The sequence below is a fragment of the Ammospiza caudacuta genome, chromosome 1 (genome assembly GCF_027887145.1).
Source record: "Ammospiza caudacuta isolate bAmmCau1 chromosome 1, bAmmCau1.pri, whole genome shotgun sequence".
In the NCBI taxonomy this organism is placed as follows: Eukaryota; Metazoa; Chordata; class Aves; order Passeriformes; family Passerellidae; genus Ammospiza; species Ammospiza caudacuta.
The window spans coordinates 9,660,290-9,680,649 of NC_080593.1; the positions used below are offsets into that span (position 1 = coordinate 9,660,290).

The 20,360-nt window shown below is 37.5% G+C and overlaps 1 protein-coding gene across 2 annotated transcripts in view; it reads right to left on the reverse strand.

Moving 5' to 3' along the window:
- PTPRN2 (protein tyrosine phosphatase receptor type N2) overlaps positions 1 to 20,360 on the reverse strand; it is a 634,110-nt gene that overhangs the window by 18,741 nt on the left and 595,009 nt on the right. For both annotated transcript variants that reach the window (XM_058803508.1, XM_058803499.1), the window contains 4 exons: positions 15,665 to 15,784; positions 14,354 to 14,520; positions 8,672 to 8,725; positions 6,588 to 6,652 (listed from right to left, as the gene is read on the reverse strand). In XM_058803508.1, the coding sequence (XP_058659491.1) occupies positions 6,588 to 6,652; positions 8,672 to 8,725; positions 14,354 to 14,520; positions 15,665 to 15,784 (406 nt within the window). The remainder of the gene's footprint in view (positions 1 to 6,587; positions 6,653 to 8,671; positions 8,726 to 14,353; positions 14,521 to 15,664; positions 15,785 to 20,360) is intronic.

Genomic DNA, 20,360 nt, shown 5'->3' on the forward strand with positions numbered 1-20,360 from the left:
TTCTTTCCAGGAGACACAGAAGTAGCTCGCCTACATAAATCTATTAAATTGTAAGAACTCCATTTTGCATTAGATTCATTTTATGTTGCACGTAGGTGGTAAAGCTCTCACAAGACAGTACATGGAGTGACCTGAATAAAAGATTATGGATTCACTCTTTAAACAGAGTTTATCCTTAAAAGTGACTGAACTGATCCAGCTCTAGAAACTGTGGAATAACCACACTTTAGCCACCAAATTGTACCCTTTACAGCCAGAAGACCACCACTGGTCAATTGAACATTCCTCTGCTGCATGAGATTAGCTACTGAAAAAGAAATAGTTTTACTCTCTGCATATAAACTTCCTTTTCCAAACATGTGCCCAGCTGCTTTCAAAGCAGCAGCACAGTGCTTCTACAACCTAGCTTTTTCACTTTTCCATATCCTAACCTCCCCATGGTGGGAAAAACGCCACACAAATTCCTTATCTGCTTGTCTCCTCCTTAGTTTCAGTCAATGACCTCTTGTTTTCAAATTAGTCACTATCTCAAGCTGCTTACTGACATCAATACATTTCTTTCAGGGTCTTCCAGAACTCTATGGGGACCCCCCTTCGTGCTCCCTCTCCCAGGGAATAGCCCATGCCTGATCAGTCTTTCTTCACAATTCATTTGCCCCTAACCCTGGATAATTAGGATTGCTTTCTACCATAGCTTTCCCTAATCCCAAGTAGTTTCCAATAAAATCTTCAGAATAGCAAGTAACTAAAGAAATATGGCTCTGTTAGGGTAATCCATGACCAATAAATTATATATATAGATATATATTATAAAAAAAAAAGGTAAAGAAATTGTATCAGTATCATGTTTGCTTTTTGCTTGAAATTTTTATATTCTGTAGAGGAAACCACCTAAAAATGCAGACCATACAAGATACAGTGGGAAACATCAACCAAGAACACCTTCCCTATGGTCACTAATTCATTTCAGACAGAAGCTTGTAGAACATGCTATATTTTTATCTTCCTTTTATGAACTATTAATCGATGACTCCATACAGGCAATAACATGCAAAAGGATTTAAAGCATCAGATGCCCAAATGTGTTTTTCAAAGGAAATAAATCCTATATTAAGAAGCTTTTTCTAAATAGTAAGAGTTTGCTGAGCACCTCAGGCTGGACCGTGAAAAACTATCCTATACATTCCCTATACACTTGTGCATGTAGCTGGGGGCCCAGCTCTCATAGTGATTAATTATCTGCTGGGAAAGGCTGCAAGAACGAGCACTATTTGCCTAATTGTGTTTCCAGGGTAACTCATTACATAAAAGTTACAATACATAAATGCAGCTCATTGGAAAAACCAGCCCTATAACATACGATATGTTTACATGGACACGAGCATCTTCCTTTGGAAATTGAAACAGCAGCATTTCACATTTACATGGCTGGCAGTACTGCTGCTGAGAACTGAGGCAGTCTTGTGGACAGCACAACAGTAAACAAAAAAACCCCCAATTTTTTGGCTCTGTATTTTTTCTTCTGTGTTCCTAGAGATAATAATCTGTCTCACCCAAATCTCAAAGACCAGCCATGTAATTAATTCAAACTTAGACCCTGAAAACAATTATTATGTCCTGAATTTTTCTGCTGTAATTTTTTTTCCAGAATACCACTATTTCTAATCCCACTTTTTGACCTTCTAACCATTATTACCTTAAAAATAAAGGAAAGAAGAAATCTCTCATTTACACTATATAGTCTCTCAACCTCCAAAGGAAAGCAGTATGTTAAATTTTGTTGTCATGGGAGAAGCTTGATCCTGGCTGAAGAAATATTCCCTCATTCACCAAAAGCATGTCAGAAACAGTCAGCTCTAGACTTGTATCAGAACAACAGAACAATAGAATTTTCTCAGACTTTGCATAAGGACTCAAAAATAAGCAGATTGAATCCATTTTAACACGAGTATGGGCAAGCATTTCCTTTCATAAAATCCTTTCAGAGAGGAGCTAACCCCACAACTTCATTATGATTGTTAAATCCAAACAGCAGATAAGCAAAACCTCAGCAAGGGTTCAGATTAGCCCAAATCATTTGATCACGATGAGTCAGAAGGCGAATTAAGGAATCTTTTGTTTTGCCTTAAAATGTCACGGAATAAACTGCATCTGCTCAGAAGCTGACTCACAAGACCCTCAGACAATAGGGTAGCAGGGGCAAGGAAAGGACTTGGGGAGATAACCTCCAGAGCCAGCCCTGGCCAGAGTGTGTGCTCATCAATTATAATCCAAGCTTTTGAATGCAGGAGAATAAACCGTTGGTTCGGCTTTGCTAAATCAAATCTTTTTTGCTGGGTTTTAGAATTTGGAAATCAATACTTTAAAAGGATTTTAAAATTCATATTTGCCTTCCCTTTGACTCATCTCATTTCAGCTAGTTCAAACACAAGAAAATGGATGGTCAGCAAACCCTAAGCAGCTGCTGGCTGAATGAATATCTAAAAATCAAACTATTATCTACACTATCCAAGCCTCACAGTTCAGAAAAATGGAAGTGGGAAGACTCATAATCTCTCTCTTTTTTTTTTTTTTTTTTGTGTGTGTGTGTGTGTGTGTGTGTGTGTGTGTGTTTGTGTGCCAAAAACACTCAATAAAACTGTCTTGCAATATATCACACTTTTAGTCACTACAATAAGCCTGCGGGAAAGACATGAAATGAGAAAATTCTCAACTCTTCTCTAGATCACACAAAAAGAAAAAAAATCTGATCAGCTCAGCATTAGTGTGAGTTTGAGGTGAGGAAGAAATATCTAGTAGACTAAATCTAAATCATCTTATCTTCCCTAGTAACAAAGGATAAAACTTGTAAATACATCAGGAACATTGAAATTCTCAGCAGAAATCAGCCTCAGAGAAACAGTCCCTATGAAAAATCCAGCTAGCATTGTTATCTACAAAAACAATCCATTATTATTTTCTGTATTTATTTAAATCATGAAAATGCACATGGGCTGAACGAAATCACTTCTCAGCTTTTAACTCAAAACTAAAGCTTGTCCTAAGATGGCTGTCACTGAAATGAGAGGTGATTTGGTAACTGTCTTAAAACTTCAACACCCATGTACAATTAGTTATCATAGTTAAATAGGTACCATAGTTGAAACATGTTAAATGGCATTAAAATGTGTTACTGTAAGGCCAGATTTAACACTGTTTCATTTTTCTTATTGCCTTGTTGGATACAGGATCATGGTCTCTGCATATCACAGAATCACAGAACACCAGGTTGGAATGGGACCTCAAGGATCAACTTGTCTAAACTTTCTAGGCAACAGCATATGAAGTTAGGAAGAAAAAAAATATAGTAATAAACAACATGATAAATAGCTACATTAATTATTGGAACAATGAAACAAAAGGACCTACTTTGTATTGAAACTTCCAGCTGACATGACACAGGATACACACTGCTGCTCTCTGCCTATTCCAGCATCTCAGATTATTTCATGTGGATGTTGGGAATAAGTGCACAGATGCAGTCATTGCATTTACTGCACTGAGGACAGTGAAATTCATTAAGAACCTCCCCCAACAGCAAATCTGTCCCAGTGCCCCTATGAGGTCCTGCACATCCTTCCACCAGCTCAATTCACCCCCCAAGTACACCATGGGAGCATTTCTGCCCTCATTACCAACTTTTACTGTCCTGCAAGTGCCCTGAGATGAGATGCTTTGCTTCTTTAAATTTTCATTCCTCAAAATTCCCTTCCTCAAAGGGGTTGGGGCCGTCAAATTGATGTGGCATATGTCAAACACAAAATCCTCCCCAACTTGATTTCTTTTCCCCTGCTTTAGCTTTTAGGAACAGGTCCCTTGTTGGTGGTTTTCAGCATCTAAAATAATATGAGGGTTGGCAACAGCAGGGTAGTAGAAGATATGAATTTATAACGCGTTTAATAGACTAAGAGTTAGCACTAATTCAATGAGCAGTAGAAGAAATTGTAAATGACAAAGGCATTTACAGTTAACTGTCTAAGAGAATGCAGGGAAGTAAATCATTACATGAAAAAGGAGCTCCTTTGCCCAACCTATTAAAGACCCCACTAAAGAGCCAAGGTATTTATTGATTGCTTTCTACTTTCCCACTGCTGAAACTAAGTACCCCTCTATTTACTTTGATTTAAAAATGCATTATTGTCTACTTTCTAATAAACCAGACCATGGAAAAAGAAACTCAAATTATTCTAAGTTTATTCTCAAAAGTCCATGGTGGTTTTTTTTTTTTGGTTGGTTTTTTTTTTTGCCTTTTTTTTTTTTTTGAAAGACTGAAGGCCTTAATCCTTAAAAGCCTTTTTGAAAGAAGGGTTCCTCGATGCTGGCCCTGCAGCTGGGCCCAGATTGAAAGTGCACTTACATTTTTATGTTCAGCGCTGAAGGACTCTGAAGTTAGCCCTCGCACTGCACATAAAAGCTTTGGAAAGGGCATTCTTTGCCACTCGTGCAATTCATTCTCTAAGAAAAGGAAATGGAAAGAAAGATTTCATGTCCAGGGCTTCAGGCCTTTGATCATTTGATGAACATTGGATCCTCAACCTGGGCCTCCAGCTTCTCAGGCCAGACAAAGAGGGCCCCGGCCGCACAGGCTGGGCCGCGGCTCCCGCCCGAACAAAACCTTTGGCGGCCGCACAGTGTGACAGCCTGGGAAAGGCCCACCTCAGCAGGGCTGAGATGCCCGCTCTGCCCTTTGATCTTTCATTTAAACTCCAGCCAAAGCACCAGGTCAGGGGATTTCGCGTCGCACACCCCCACGGGCAGAGGGGAGCAGGTCAAGAACAAAATGGGGGTGACCGATCTCCAAAAAGCCCTGTGACGCCTTTCTCTGGCCAGTTTCACATGACTTGTCTGGCATTGTGCAGCGCTAAGCCCACACTTAAAATGGAATTTGACATTACATGGTACAATGGAGTCAATAAATGGCATTCTTCAGTGCTTTTACAATAAAGTCAACCCTCCCTTAAGTGGCTGAAAGCCTCGAGCTAGAAAATACCCCTCATTTACTTCTATATGCCAATAAATTGCATATAGTTTAAATCTAGTTTTCATTATGGCTTCTCACTGCTGATAGCCGAAATGAGTGAACAAACACTTAACAAAGGTCCACATTAATTTTATGATGCACCATTGCTTCTATTTTTAAGGTCTAGATTGTCACGTGGCAAGTAACAAGCATTGGAAATATCTCCATATTCCTTCACAGAGCAAAAACCTATTTTCCAACGAGCATGAAAAACTAATCTCATCCCACTGAAAAATTTATTTTCAGTACAGCGCAAAGGAGAAGGCAAACATACAACTTCTTTTAGCATCAGTGGCAAGTTCCACATGATGCTTGCGGGCAGAAAATTCAGTCCATGTTTGATGAGACATGTTAACAAAATCTGGGGAGAAAAAAAAGCTAAAATCTTCTTTCTAAAGAGACCGGATACCACCATGTCCCAGAGGACTGGAATATTCAGGATGCAGCAGCAGATGACTGCAAAACATGGAGAGTATTTTTAAACTACATATAAAAATATGTGTGTGTTAGAAGATATTAAAAAAATGCAGTAAAGTGATTAGAATTCAAAGAACTAAATATTGTTTCTCTCTATAAATTAGTATGTTTTTACATTTAATCCTTTTTCATTAAATACACGTGTGTGCATAATGCCAGATGCAGCTTAAGAACTCAGGTTAAGAATCAATAAAGGCAAATTTCTTTTTGCTTATTTGGTCAGTTTTACATGCTCACTCTCACCTTCCTTCCTTCTGAAGTGAGTATCAGCATTAAAATTTTGTTCAGTTCCAACAAAGATTATTTCCGAGTATTTCAAGTACTTCCCACCATGAACAATTTACCAATCAAGAAAAAAAAGGAATGGCCCAATCTCTAGAGTATCTATAGATTGTTCATTTTAACAAACAAGTTTATGTTTAGTTGACAGATTATTTCCCATGTCATAAAATTACATATCACAGATGAGACTTCTAAGAAACAGGAAAGTTAAATACATTGTTCAGTGTCGAATAGATAGTGCCAGAACTGGCAATGGAGATTTATTTTCAGTTCTCTGTCCTGTTCACTACAGTCTTTTTCCTTGTAAGAGACAAATCTGTGCCAGATACGAGGTCCTGTCTGGCACCACCACTTCTACACATGTTGGTGGCAATGGGCAGCTCCAAAAAGGAAAATAATCACATCTGAATGTCATGGTGGGGCAGGTAACACCCATGTGGGCAACAGCCATGACACAGCCCAGGACCTAGCTCCTGTAACCACTAAATTAGGGCTGTACAGCCCCAAGGCATCTCTTGTAAAAACTGCAATAACTATTTTAAATGATAAATTAAAAAATTCAACTACTTCTCAACAGCACAAACACACCTCTCATTCACAAAGCATTTGCGTTTGGTATGAAAATAAAAACACAGAACATTCAGGAAAGAGTACAATTTGCCTCTAATTTATTCTCAGATTTTCTGTGAATATTGCTCCCCCACTGTTGTCATGGCAACACAAGCACATATTTCAGTAGTGAGGAAGTAACAAGCCTTTCGATTCTCACCTTTGGCCATTTTATTGAGAACCATGTCAATTAGAATGTAGGTTCCACTTCTTCCCGCACCATCGCTGCCAACAGAAAAGGAAAAAGAAAAAATAAAGCCTATCAGTGTGCATCTAGACTCAACATGAAGGTACCTGCCCTTAGTGTTACAGTGTTACACATGGTGGGAGAGGAGAGAATGAGGGGTTAAAGGAGGGTACTGAGAGAGGAGAGAAAGCTTGCACTGAATAAACACAAGCTGGTTGTGGAAGATTAACTACTACCCTGCATGGATAGCAGGGCTTTGTTTTGATTTTTTTAAGCCAAGTTGTGTTCATGCAAGAGAAACATTTTGAACAACACTGGAAAACCCTAAACCAGGATACCATTTCAATTAAAAAAGTATACATATAGTGACCTTGCAGTCACTTATATATGAGATGAAGAACTCAAGAGTTCTTAAGTTTGACTAGAACATTATCCAGAACAGTCAAAAATGCTGCAGATTGCATTTGAGCACAGTGGTGACAGGGAATGCAGAGATCTGCTCAAGAACAAATATTTAATTACTGAGGACTGCAATCTTTCTTCACTACATATGAGTGGTTTGTTTTTTCTCTGTCCCTTTCCCTTCAATTCTTCCCTAGAAACAATGACCAGAAAGAAATATTATCTTCTAATTTTAAGAAATAGCTTTACTTTTGTGTATCCACAGCCCTTCCTCAGAGATGTGAGACCAAGCCTCGGGAGGGGCAAAGCTCCCTAATCTGAATGCAGCTTGTGTCCCTTTCAGAGAGCAACGTGTAATTGCCAGCGTGATGCTCTTTTAGAGCTGCTGTTAGCAAACATAATTAAGACTTTAAGTAAAAGCTTTTTTTCTTTCCCTCCCCAAAATTTTTACAAAGGTGCATGTGTGACCCCTTAGGCTGGTATGTAGTTTTATTAATTAAGCCATTATTTTTATTGATAGCTCAATTTGTGTAAAAGAATTAATGAAAGAAAAAAAATAATAGAACAGCATGAAGCATGTTATTGCATTCTGTTTACAGTCAGGCTATGAAACTTAATTTCTGTAGACAGAGATTTTTTTCTTTCAGTTACTAGATCACTGTTTAGAGAAAAGGAGCTAGTGATAATAAATTTTTTCCTCTGTCTATGAAGGGAACAAAGACACAATCTTATTAGTTAAGCTGAATAATGAGAGACAAGACAGCAATCAGGCCCAATAAAAAACAAAAACTCCTGAGCTCATGGTAGGTATTTCCATCCATCACAGTAAGGAAATAGCAAGAAATTTGAAGGCTCTTCATTGCGCATCAAATTGTTCCTTTCTCGCATTTCCTGAAGGCAATGCAGAGCAGCCCCCTCTGGAGCATTCAGCTCCTTGCATCCTCACTCGGCTGAGCCACACGTGAGAGACACATCCCCTCCCTCCTCACCCCCATCCACAGTGAAGTGCCACATGGCAAACATTCTGCCACTTAGCAGGGCTCTTTTTCTGTCTTCATTATCTACGAGGATATTTTTGATAAATAAGTCAGAGCCCCCAATGGCAAACCCCAACATTAATGTTATTATGGTAAACTTTTCCACTGAACTGCCTGACAGCTTTCGTGTGCATCTATCACATTGTCAGGCCTAAAAATAGTCTGTGCTTAAAGAATTACTCAATCTCTGGGCAGGTTTCCACTCCCTGACATTGCCCTCTTCCTGCCCTGATTGCTAAAAACAAGTAAAGAAGAAATAAAACATAATTGAGTGTTAATAAAATAAAGCAGACTAAATTGGGACGGCATGCAAAGAACATCTATAATTTTGAAGGAGATGTATGTAATTGAAGTGCAGCTTATACTAGAAAGTGTGGCCATACATTGTAAAGTCATGGCTCAACATCTAAAACATCATATGGAAGAACAATTTTATGATAAAAACACATCCTAAGTATTAAACAGCATTAAAACTCAATTGAATTACACTTAAAACTTTTAGCCTACCACACTGTTTAGTGATTCATGTAAAGCTTTAATTTGCCCGCTTTGTTTATATCTATATTAAATTCTTACACATACAGATCTGTCTAAAGCTATTTTAGAAATTGTACTTGCCTGCAATGAACAACTACTGGACAAGAGCGACCCCTGTAGCACTTGTTTACTTTTCTGAAATAAAACAGACACAAGAAATTAATTAAGCATATTATTTACTGTTTCTTTCACCAACTGTCAAAAATAAGCAATAAGAAAATGCAAATATTACTGTCTTTGAAGGAATACTCAGGTTGATAGTTTCCTAATATAACAAGCAATTAAGTAGACAATCTTCTCTAAAGTTTGATTCTGGTTTGCTGCCTAAGAAATCCCAGAAAACATTCCATTATTACTGTTGTTTGGGCAAAACAAATGAGCTATTTTCTCAAATGGTTCATTTCTTAGCTCCAAAACTAATATTATCTTGAGATGCCTTGATTTTGAGGCAAACTTTGAGTTCATAAGCTTGCTCAAGGAAATATCAAGGGTCATCAAACTGAATACAAAATTAAAAAAGGCTATTCCACTACTACACTTTGTACAATGTGTGCTGATCTGTAACACCACTTCTTCCCAGAAAGGCAAATGCCAAATCTCCTTAAATGCTTCTTAAAAATTCTAAAATGTAATCTTATAATAGTAAAAATAACTAAATCCATCAGTAAGCTTTGGTTCTAGTGCTTCAGTTCTATTGCAAAAGTGTTATATATTTAATATTTACACATTATTGTCTTCAACAGCTTCCTGGTTAAACATTTTCAGTGGCAAGAGAATATAGGTGGAATCAATCAATAGAATATAACCACAGAACAGGTTAGCTGATGTGCAAATTCAGTGAAGGAATTAACTAGTGCTGAAGCAAATCAAGATACTCAGTCTAAGAATAGAGCCCACAAAACTGGTTTAAATCTATTTAAATTGCCTTACAAACACCAAAATCCCAAGCCCTCTCTTTTGCTCTAGGATATATTTTGCATGTCAAGAACATTACAGGCCAAAAATCCATAAAATATGCACACATATGTTAACAAGGCAAGATGAATAAAGGCTAAAATGGGAAAGCATTGCTGCAAGAAATCAAAACCTTTCATTCAAATTATTTGATGAGTTTGAGTTTACTGGAGCTAGAGGGTCTCCTATAAAATAATTTCATAAGGCAGCTTCCAAAGGGTGCTCTAATAGTCCCCAGCTCAGTGTAAGTGTTACACAGGATCCTGATAACTAAACTAAAGGGAGCTGCTAAAATTTAACAGTGGTGTGATGTTATTATGAATTTTAAAGCATAACTAACCTACTGAATCATTTAGTTCTTGGCTGTTCATCTATTCACTAACATCTGTGCTGTGAAAACATGCACATATCTTTAAACACTGCTTACAGTATAGCCTGAAGATGCCTAAACTTCTGACAGGGTGTTGGGATACCTGGAACTCAACCCAAATGGTCTATGGAGGTATTGATGATATCCCATGAAACTATGTTTTCATATTCTTATTTTTGTGACTTAAGATTCTAACCAAACTTGAGACCAATATTAAGTTCTTGTTGGGATTCCCTTTAAACATTTGAATTCAGAGACTTTTCACAATTCTTACTCTCTTGCTTAATTATGTAAATCATACTTGCAGAGACATTCTGTCTCTATTTATATTCCCTGGATATAAGTAATTAATGCAGTAGAACAATTTTCTCATTAAATGAGTAGTAAGTCATTGAGAAGCACATGACCTCAGAAGTTAAATGGACCATTTATATGTCCATAAATATATCTATATGCAGGCAGTACCAAACAAAACTTCAACAACTTGAGCTACAGAAGAATTTTCACATGAATGGACCATTCAATTCCTGATGGTCATATCCTGGGGATCAGCTCCTTCTACATGATATCAAGCCTGGTTTGGTGGGGCTTTTTTTGTTTTTTTTTAAATGTATACAGTAAATTATATTTGAAATGTCTATACCAACATCTGATACAGTCAGCCTGCATTCCCCAACTCGCATCTGGTCACTCTCCCCCCACCCCCATCAAGTGCATTAGTAAAGAGTTGTTTTTCCATTTCAAGTATTAAATAAAAGCCAATCACTACAGAGGGGTATTTACCGTTTCTCTTTCTGCTTGTGTGGTTCCTTTGTTCCTTGCGTGGCACCACTAACATGATATTTGCATGTTGTGACTAGCCTTCTACCAAAGTCCTAATATAATTTCAATGGCAAACTGGATCTAAATCTATCAGACCTCTCAGTAAATCAGACAGCCAGAGACACATGTTAGGGAAAGACACCTTATGTTTGTCAGTTTTATTGAAGGCGTTTCAAACATTTTCATTATCACACAATTCAGAAAACACATTAAAACAAAGGGTTTCAATCCAGCTGGTTCATAGCTTAGTCTATATATAGCTTTTGAAAATATTTAGAAGTGCAGCAACATCTCATTTCATTCTTAGTTCTGGCTAATGAGACTGAGCTGAAAATTCATCAGTAAGCAAAGTTCTTGAATGTTGAAGAAAATATATATTATATATAAAAATATATACATATACAGGAAGAATTAACTTAGAAAGAATGATTAGTAATACAAACCAACCCTTGGCTCATTGAGTGAAAAAGAAATCATCATGCAAACCATCAGCAAGCAAAGGTCAGAGGTCGTTAGAGGCTCAGAAAAGGGGTTTCCCACATTGTCCCTGCAGCAGAGTCACAGTTTCCAATGATCACTTTTGTGACTATGCAACTGGGCTCATATTACTAGCTGCAACATCACAAAAATGACACTGGCAACCGCTAATTAGCTGGCAAAATAAGAATTTGTCCATTTTTAAAGTGAGCAGTGTTAGTAAATGCCATTGCACACAGCGAGAAGTGATAGCATAATAGATATATATTTTAAGCAAAGCCCTCACATGTGATGCTAATTATCTTTTAGCTTAGCAGTCCCTCTTTAAAGTGTAAATGTGCTCCCTCTGGGCTTAAGAAATATTTAATGACACATATCAGTGCATGACTAACAAGCTAGTCCAGAGCAATAATGATTGGTCTATTGTTCAAAATGAAATTAGGACTCCAGAAGCATTTAAAACTGACCAGTGGTTTCCGTAGTAGCCTCACCTCTCAGGGACTGTCTTTTGTACAGATTTGTAAAGTATATAGAATAATGTCTTTTTGAAAATTTATTCCTACATTATGGAAGTATGATAGATTATTCAGCAAGGTTTAATGTATCTGCTAGATGCAAAATCATCTAAATCACTGTCTGATACGGAGTAAGAGAAATGTAAGCTTTCAGTTTTCAAAGAGACTTGCAAAATTTACTTCAATAAAAATGTTTAGGTCCATATTTCCACAGACTCTGGGCAAGGTAATTTTGGGAATCCAATTTTTCTTGGTGATGAATTATAAAAAAATAGAGGGTTGGTTATGTATATGCTTAATTTCATATATGTATGTGAATATATAAATATACACACATATCCATATATATATACAAACACACTGAATGCACATAAAAACATAGATAAGATTAAAAGAAATGAGAGCAGCCCCTTCCTAGAGCACTACCCTACTAAGAGTATGGTAGCACTGTCAGACATTTTTCTGGGGGCTTTATGACTCAGCTGTTGTAATCCAGCAGAGTCTGTACTTTCAATAGAAAGCTTCAGGTGCAAAACATGGATTGTATAAATGAATTCCAAATACATTATTTTAGCGATAGTGCATTAGTTTTTTTGTCATTAAAAAAGAACGAAAAAGAAAAAACAACCCAAAGATCAGATGACCAAGAAAACTGAGATTCATAGACCAGGCTATTGTGCATGCCAAAATTCCTTTTCAGGCGGAATTTTACTATGCATTCAGTACTATGAGTTCATTGTACAAAATCTGCACGTAGCAAATGATTACAGTACCCAAACTGGACTGTGAATACATGTGAAATGAACACTCAGAATTCAATTAAATCTTAACAGGTTCATTCCCATACTGGCTTAAAATACAAAGAATGGCAGCTCTGCTACTTTTCTCATCTAGTTATCATTTTTCTTTTTCAAAGTATTGCACAACACTTCTTCCACATGGCTATTTAACCCTTACACAATGTCACTCTAAGAGGCTCTTTCCTGGCAGTGTGAACTGTGACTTACTGCAGATCTAATCCTGTAGCTCATGCAGGGACCTCAATCCTTACTGAAACAAGTCAGAGGCGAGGTGCTCTGAGCTTCAGATGTCCTGGCTGTACAGGCTCATTTATGCTCTAGTTAGAATTGCTAGCAGATTTCCCACTAACTTTGAAAAGAGCAAAGATGGATGCTGCACTGGCTCTGTGCTGCAGCCTCACACAGCTTAATGGAACTGAGTCACAATTGTCACTGCAAAAATTCACTACAGGCAACTTCCTCGGTACCACAAGCAAAGGGAAATCAACCTATAAAAATCATATTAAAGTTGAACCCAGAGAAGAAAACCTTGAAAATTCAATTACAATTTCAACTCCATTGCATGGCCGTGCTTCCTTGCTCCACTACTGCTTTTGTGTTGTGACTCTGTAGTATATCCTTACATCCTCACCTAGCCATACCTCCAAGTGACTCAGAGCAGCTGCACTCCATTACCTAACCTGCACCGTGTGAGATGTGTCTCTGCTTTGAAAAGCCTTGCAATATGTACAAGAACACTGAGTAGATGAAGGGTGGCATTTAGCCCTAAATTTTTAAGGGTAGGATTTTGCCAACAGACAACTGTGCAACCAGCTCCTGTTGGCTGTATGCCAGCTCCTCCCCTCGGGTGCAGATGCACGGCTTCGACTGGCATCAGTCAAAGCTCCCAGCACTCCTTGAAAGAAAAAACTTTGGATCTTTGAGCGCTGAGCCCCGTATAATCACTTTGGGGGGTTGTAGATAATATTGTAGAGCAGAGAGAACAACATGTGATCCCACAGGCCGCTGGTGGATGGAGCACCAACTCCCCAAACCTCATGGAGATTCTTTTCATTAGTCATAAGCGCGTCGCTGTGGATTAGCTGGTACACGCTAACACCTACACGTGATGCACTGGGCACGGTTTGCAATCAAATGAAGATTATTTCGCTCCAGTATTTATCATGCATGGCTTTAATTTTCAAATTAAAATTTAGATAGGCACAGCAAACATTAGAAAAGGTGGTGAGGACTTTCACAGCTTTTGCCTTTGTATATTTGTATTTTAAAGGCACACTGACTTTCTTTAAAGTTCCAAAGGATATGCTATGTCAACATTTTCATCTGCTTCCTCAAGCTTCCACCTTCCTGCAGCCAAAGGTCTGCAGACCTCGCTGTTGGATCCTTATGAGCAAATGGTACCATGGGAATGATGCTATCACCATATGACTCCATTGTGATTCTTTTTTTAAAGCTCACAGTTCCTAATTTACTTGTGAGAGTCCTGATATAAGGATCTTGGGGGAGCTACACAAAAAGCCTGGAAGTTGCAGAAATGAATAAATACTTGACAAACAAAGAAATACAGAAGCACTGAGATTATACAAAGGGAGGAAAGGTATTGATCTCTAAATGTGAAATGAATATGTCTTAAACCCAGGCACCATCTCTGTGTAAGGCAACACTAAAAACATCAACCTAGTGAAGATATTTCTCTTAGTCTAGCATTGTGGCATCACAGGCTGAGGAGCCCCCTTTCAACCCAAAATTCTTTAAAGGAAGAAAAAAAGCCCTAGTTCCCCAGATCCGTGTCATCTTAGAAGAAGTGCCATACTTTGTGCTTTACCTGCGGAAATCCAGAAGGGATCTGGTGGAAGCAGGAGCCCTCTGGTCGTTCCAGCTGAGGAAGTGGAACTGGGTCACTGTGCGGGTCTCGTTGGTCTGCAGGTTCTTCAGGTAGAAGCTCCTCACGAGGAAATCCTCGCACCAGATGTGCTCAGAGACAAGATTTACCTACACACCCACAGGAGGGAACAAACGGAGATCAGCAATTCTGGTTGCAAGTCACGTCTCCGGGATTGCACGTGTAAGATTTCTGGGATGAAGGAATTGCATGAAAATTTTATTTTTATTAGCAAATTGGCCAGTATGGAGGGAAAAAAAAAAATCATTTAGCAATCAATGTAGCTGTCAGAAAGAGGTTAGCTGCCATTGCTCTTCCATTGAAAGCATAAGAAAAATCTTGACAATTTTCATGCAAAAGAAAAATTCACTGAATTAAATTTTTATAACATTATGTGAACACAAAAGATATTTTGTATTGAAAATGTGTTAGACTGGCAGTTCCTTTCTTTTCAAAAATGTCCACAAATGCATTGCCCAGCCCACTCTCAGAGGTCTTAAAAATCTGAGTTGAATTCACATGAGAAGTAAAAATTCAGTTTCTTTTGCTATGAAGAAAAATAAGCATTAAAAAATGCAGTTTATTTGCAGAGCTTATCTTTTCAGAAAATGACTTTATTCCCATTTTAGTTTAAATAACAGCATTTCTTCACAGTTTCTCCACATTTCTTTGTATTTGGCATTGTGGTATTATTTTCTTCCTCTACACAGCTGGACCACTGGAAAAATCTGACAGTCGTTGTCAATGTTGCATTGCAACATAACTTGTGATATGATATTTTGGGCTAGAAATGCAAAGCAGAAAATAAAAATATATATTTGTTGTTGTGACTGAGGCATGAGATAAATATTGATAAGATTAATTACTACAGCAATATAGAGGTTTTTTTCTACAAAGATTTACATATGGCTATCCTAAGGCAAAATCCACTAGTTCCAAAAATACTATTTTCCTATAAAACATAAAAACACTTTCATATATCAAACACTTGCAAAACCATTCAAAATGCAAACATTATTGTCCTTTTTAATACTGCAATATTTTACTCATTATTTTCTATGCTTGGTGGAAACCACCTTGCTGTTAAAGCTGCACTCCAATTTTTTTTTGCAAACACAGAACTACCCGAAGGCACACCAGGAGAATTTGAGTCCGCAGCTCGACCTCTGGGTTAAAACATCTCCAGCATCCTTCTGCCCTGGATGGAATCAGCACTTACTGTCACGTTTGCAAGCAGAATTTTTGTGCAGGTACCTCGTAGATGTGGTAGAGGTTTGACCCTTCGTCCGGCCAATAGTGGTAGCACTGCTTGACTCCGTTTTCCACGAGGGGTGTCAGCATGACAATAACGACACAGCCGTTCTCCCAGACCATCTGCAGACAAAGAAAGACACCGTGGCCACATTGTGACTGCCTAATTACTGCGTGACATGTATAATTACTGCACTCAGACACACAATCAAAATTTATTCCATTCACAGGAAATTTATTTCATTTTCATTAGACACTTTTACTCTGCAGCTGCTTTCAAATCCCTGAATAAACTGGCACCATATTTTGCAGGCGTCCATGAAATATTAAAGAATTTCCTGCGATTTCAATTCAGGTCATCCCCAAAATCTCTCCTTGCTCCCGGTACCATGTTCAACTGCTTTTGTGGCAAACTTTTAGATCCACTGAAGGAACACTGAGTGGTGCTTGCAGAACACCCATCCATTTAAGATTTGATATTTAACACTGAAGCAGCACAGACCTACTAAAGTCACATATACTGAAACCTGTTTGTGTTCTCAACTCCATGTCTTTTTTCACTTTGCCAAGTAGCTAAAGCCATTAAAGCACAGCTTTGCTGAAACAATCATAAAAGTTGCAGCTGAACAACAGTAATGAAGAAAAGGCAGGGAAAATTCAAAGCAAATCTGTTTTTCCAGGAACATTTTGGATGGAGAAGTCGTCCCTACAAATGCACATTTATAAAAGCTTCGTTGCAAATGTGCATTACTTTCTTTTTCCTTCTTTCTTTCCTTCCAGCTTTCCTTTGTCTTCTTTCTTCCCTTTTCCTTTTTTTAAAATTTTGTTTTTATTTTCCATTCGCTTTCCCTCTTTTCTATTTCATTTTTCCTTCGCTTTTTTTTTTCCACTCCCCTTCTCCTTCCTCTTTTTCTAGTTCTGTTTTCTCCTTTTATTTTTTTCCTGGAGGTAGAATGCAAGTCCAACCTGTGCTGCAGACAGTGCAGTCACAGAGCACAGGTACAGAAACAGAGGAAAACAGAGTATCTTCACTGTCAGCATGATCACTTCATAATTTAGACCAGCCACAGAGTAGGATACAAGAATCAAGAACATCCTCAACTAAAGGATTTGTGGATGTCTCTCACAAACAGCAGACAAGCAGAGATGCTCTGGTCTGGCATATCTCTGTTCCAAACACAGCCCATGACTGAACAAAAAGGCTCCTATGAATTAATACCAAGCAGTATAATCACTAAAAACTGTTATTATTATGCTGTACATTGATGTTATATTTGCATACAACTTTCATTGTCTTTTTGCTAGCATATAAAATTACTAAATGAAGAGTAAACTGCTCTTTTTGTGAAGGGTTATGTTTATTTCACAGAAATATTTATAAGCAACTGTATTGACATGTAAATTTTGTCAACAAAAAAGGCCTTTGTCTAAACTGTGCAAAGATGAGATGATACATTCAATTCAAGGATTATTTTTTAAATTACATATCAAATAAAAAGGTTTCCCATTCATGGATAATGATGTTGTCTTCTCTTTTAAGAATAGCTTGCATATAGAGAAACAAATAACGTTTTTCTTCCCTTTTTTCATTTTGCAACATAATTAAAACTACTTTTAAAACCAGCTTAGAATTATTTAGAGAAATGAATCTAGGATATACACAGAATAGGGTTATTTATCATTTTGAAAAGAAGTGGGGTAAAAAAATTATAGTGGAATTTAAGAATAATCTTTTTTTTTAACCCCTTCAAAAATGTTTTTTAAATAAAAATGTCTGTAATTTCTTCCTCCTCACTTTAAAATCTCACAATGCCACAAAACCATTTAAACATACTTTAAAATTATACACACTTTACAGACAGATGTATATTTATCATTGGTATCTTTTTTGTACTGCGTTTGTTTCAGGCCACAGCTGGAAACCTTCTTGATATGTACGGAGGATGATACAGATTTCTTTCATTCTAAAATAGTTTCACCTTTTTCAGCCAGCAATCAGACTAAGATAACAATTCAAAACATGCATCTTACTTTAAAACTAGCCCCACTAAATCAGTACTTTCATCACATAACGATTTAATGTGCCTCTAGAAGGTATAGAAGCTCATTGAAGCCATTACGAAAATGAGGAGAAACACAGTTTTTATGAGTGTAATAAAAATACAATGATCTAAACCATAAACTAATCATCGAGCACTCTGCTTGTGCCACCCAAGTGTAACATTATAAAAGCCCACTCATTTAGAGAGGAATCCTTACAGTTTGGCAACCCTGTTCATTGGTTCAAAGACAGAGCATTTCATTAGAGAGGGGCTGTCTGCATCTCTGAAGATTTCATTAAGCATAAATCCAAATGAAAGTTAATTTAAACAAACAATTTCAAAGTTACTCTGGGGTGTAATATTTCTTTTAGGTCATTGTGTGAAAAGTAGAAGTCAAATCTACTAAATCAAGAAGGCAATACAATCTAGTGCCTTCCTTCCAGTTACAAGCAACTGTCCCTGCATGTTCTGTGCTTACCATTGAGATGGGATTTTCACTAAGGCTCACCACCTGTGACTGGAGGACTACAGCATTTTCATTGTTTCCTTGCTAATTTAAATATAAGGCCATCAGCCTGATATTTATTACCATATATTTCCAAGTAACTTGGAAGCAGGATGAGTCAAAGGCAGATTCACAGAGTCATCTGTTTACATCCCCATCTTTAAGCAATTATTGGGGTTTTCAGAAGCTGCATCCACCAGCACTTCACGCTTGGCTGTGCTCAGTGTCCAGGCACACCCATAAACTACAAAGTGGCCCCAAGAATGTGTCTTGGTAAAGAAAGAACAGGTAGCCCAGACCTGGTCTGCACAATCCCAGCACAGCCTCCAAAGAAGTGCCAAAGGGACATTTGAGCTGGCCTTGGAGAATGGAGGAAGAAGTTCAACTGCAAATATGCACTAATTCACATATTTCTGAACTTTGTATGCTTGCACAATGTGATAGAAGAATAAAGAGAACTTCAGGTCCTCAGGGAAGAGGTTTTTCTTTTTATGTAGACTCCTGCAAAATTAAGCCCTAGACTTCAAGTTTCTACAAAAACTAAATATATTTTCATATATATACAACATATAATATACACATGTATATATTTGCAATATATAAATCTAATTTTATTTCCATCACTTAGCACAGGCAGGCTCATGTTTGTAATTCATGGTAATACTTTCAGCATCAGAAGAAATGAATGGGAGCAATAAAGCCTGAGTTCTGTACAGGAGCTCACTGCAGAGCCTTGCTGAAAAGGGAGGACACTGCATGATTTTGTGTGACATGTCCACCTTCAGCCTGTAGGCCTAGAGAGTAACATGTTAATGATCTTTAATGAGGTTCTGCTGTATGCATCATTCTCAGAACACTTCTTGGACAAGAATAACACCACCCTGTTCCATTTGCTGCAAATTAAAGGCTGAATCCTGCAACCCAAAATGAGCAGAGCATTGTGATCCTCAGAATTCCCTGTTGATGAAATCCACCAAGTGTAGAGACCTCATGCTGTGGTTATCCAGCATTGCCAGCCCCATATAAAGGGCTTCCACATTGGGATGAATTATATTTAGTAGAATTACTTGAAAAGGAGTACAGAATTGGTTTTTCACATAATGAGAAAAACAAAGTCACAAATAGCAGAACCAGTGTTACAACAATGCCATAAATCTGATAAAACATCAGTTTTTGATAGCTTATACTTTAAAATGTCCTTGTTTACTAGCTTGTAAATAAAATGGTTAATATGAGCGCTCTTTTTTTTTCAGACACTTCATCACTTTGAAGCTTCTTTTTATAATAAATGATTCTCCCCAAACTCCTTTTCCAGCCATTTCTGTCATTTTGGTGATGGGGAAATGACAAGATAGGAGCTCTGCCCAGACACACTTCTTTTAATGGGGACTAGTGGAGAAGTTTCTAAAATGCAATGATTTAAAAGCAGGAAATAGATGGGAAAATCAGTCAAATCCAGTCATTTCACTAAATATAACCTGCAAATCACACCAGCTGCTCTCTGGGAGTGACCTCCAGAAAACGACAGAATTTACCTTTTCAGTCTTTTTGGCTCCCTATACAATTGGAATAACTGGTAAATGCAAAGAATTGGAAAAGCAGATGAACCAGCTAAGACAACCCAAATAATTTCTGAGGACAACAAAAACTCAGTATGAATAAACAGGACTCCTAAAAAAACAACAAAGCGAGGTACTAACCCTTGCTGCATCAGATAATATTAATCCCATTAGATATTGTGAAAATAATTAACTCAACTGATGCCTTTCAAGCTTTAAAAAAAAAAAGGGGGATCTTTTAACTGAAGGAAAAATTTCAGTTGAATTTAGATTTTTGTTACCAACTACAGCTTTACAATGCATGCCAATCAGAAAGTCATACAAACATTTTTGTGAAATATTTTGTTTGTAAATGACATAACTTTAATATGAAATGGGTCAAATCTGGCAAGGTGAGAATGGCCATCTGCAAAATCATAACTGTGCCTGCCAGTTAAGCAAATCTGTAAGTTGGATGATTAACGGTCAACAATCTGTATTTCATTAAAAAAGTATCTAACAGAAACTGGAAAAATGTCTTCAGAGAGAACCATATATAAGTAGACAATTGTACTGTGTCCCCTGCTGTTTTAGCAACACTTGTTTGGAAGTCA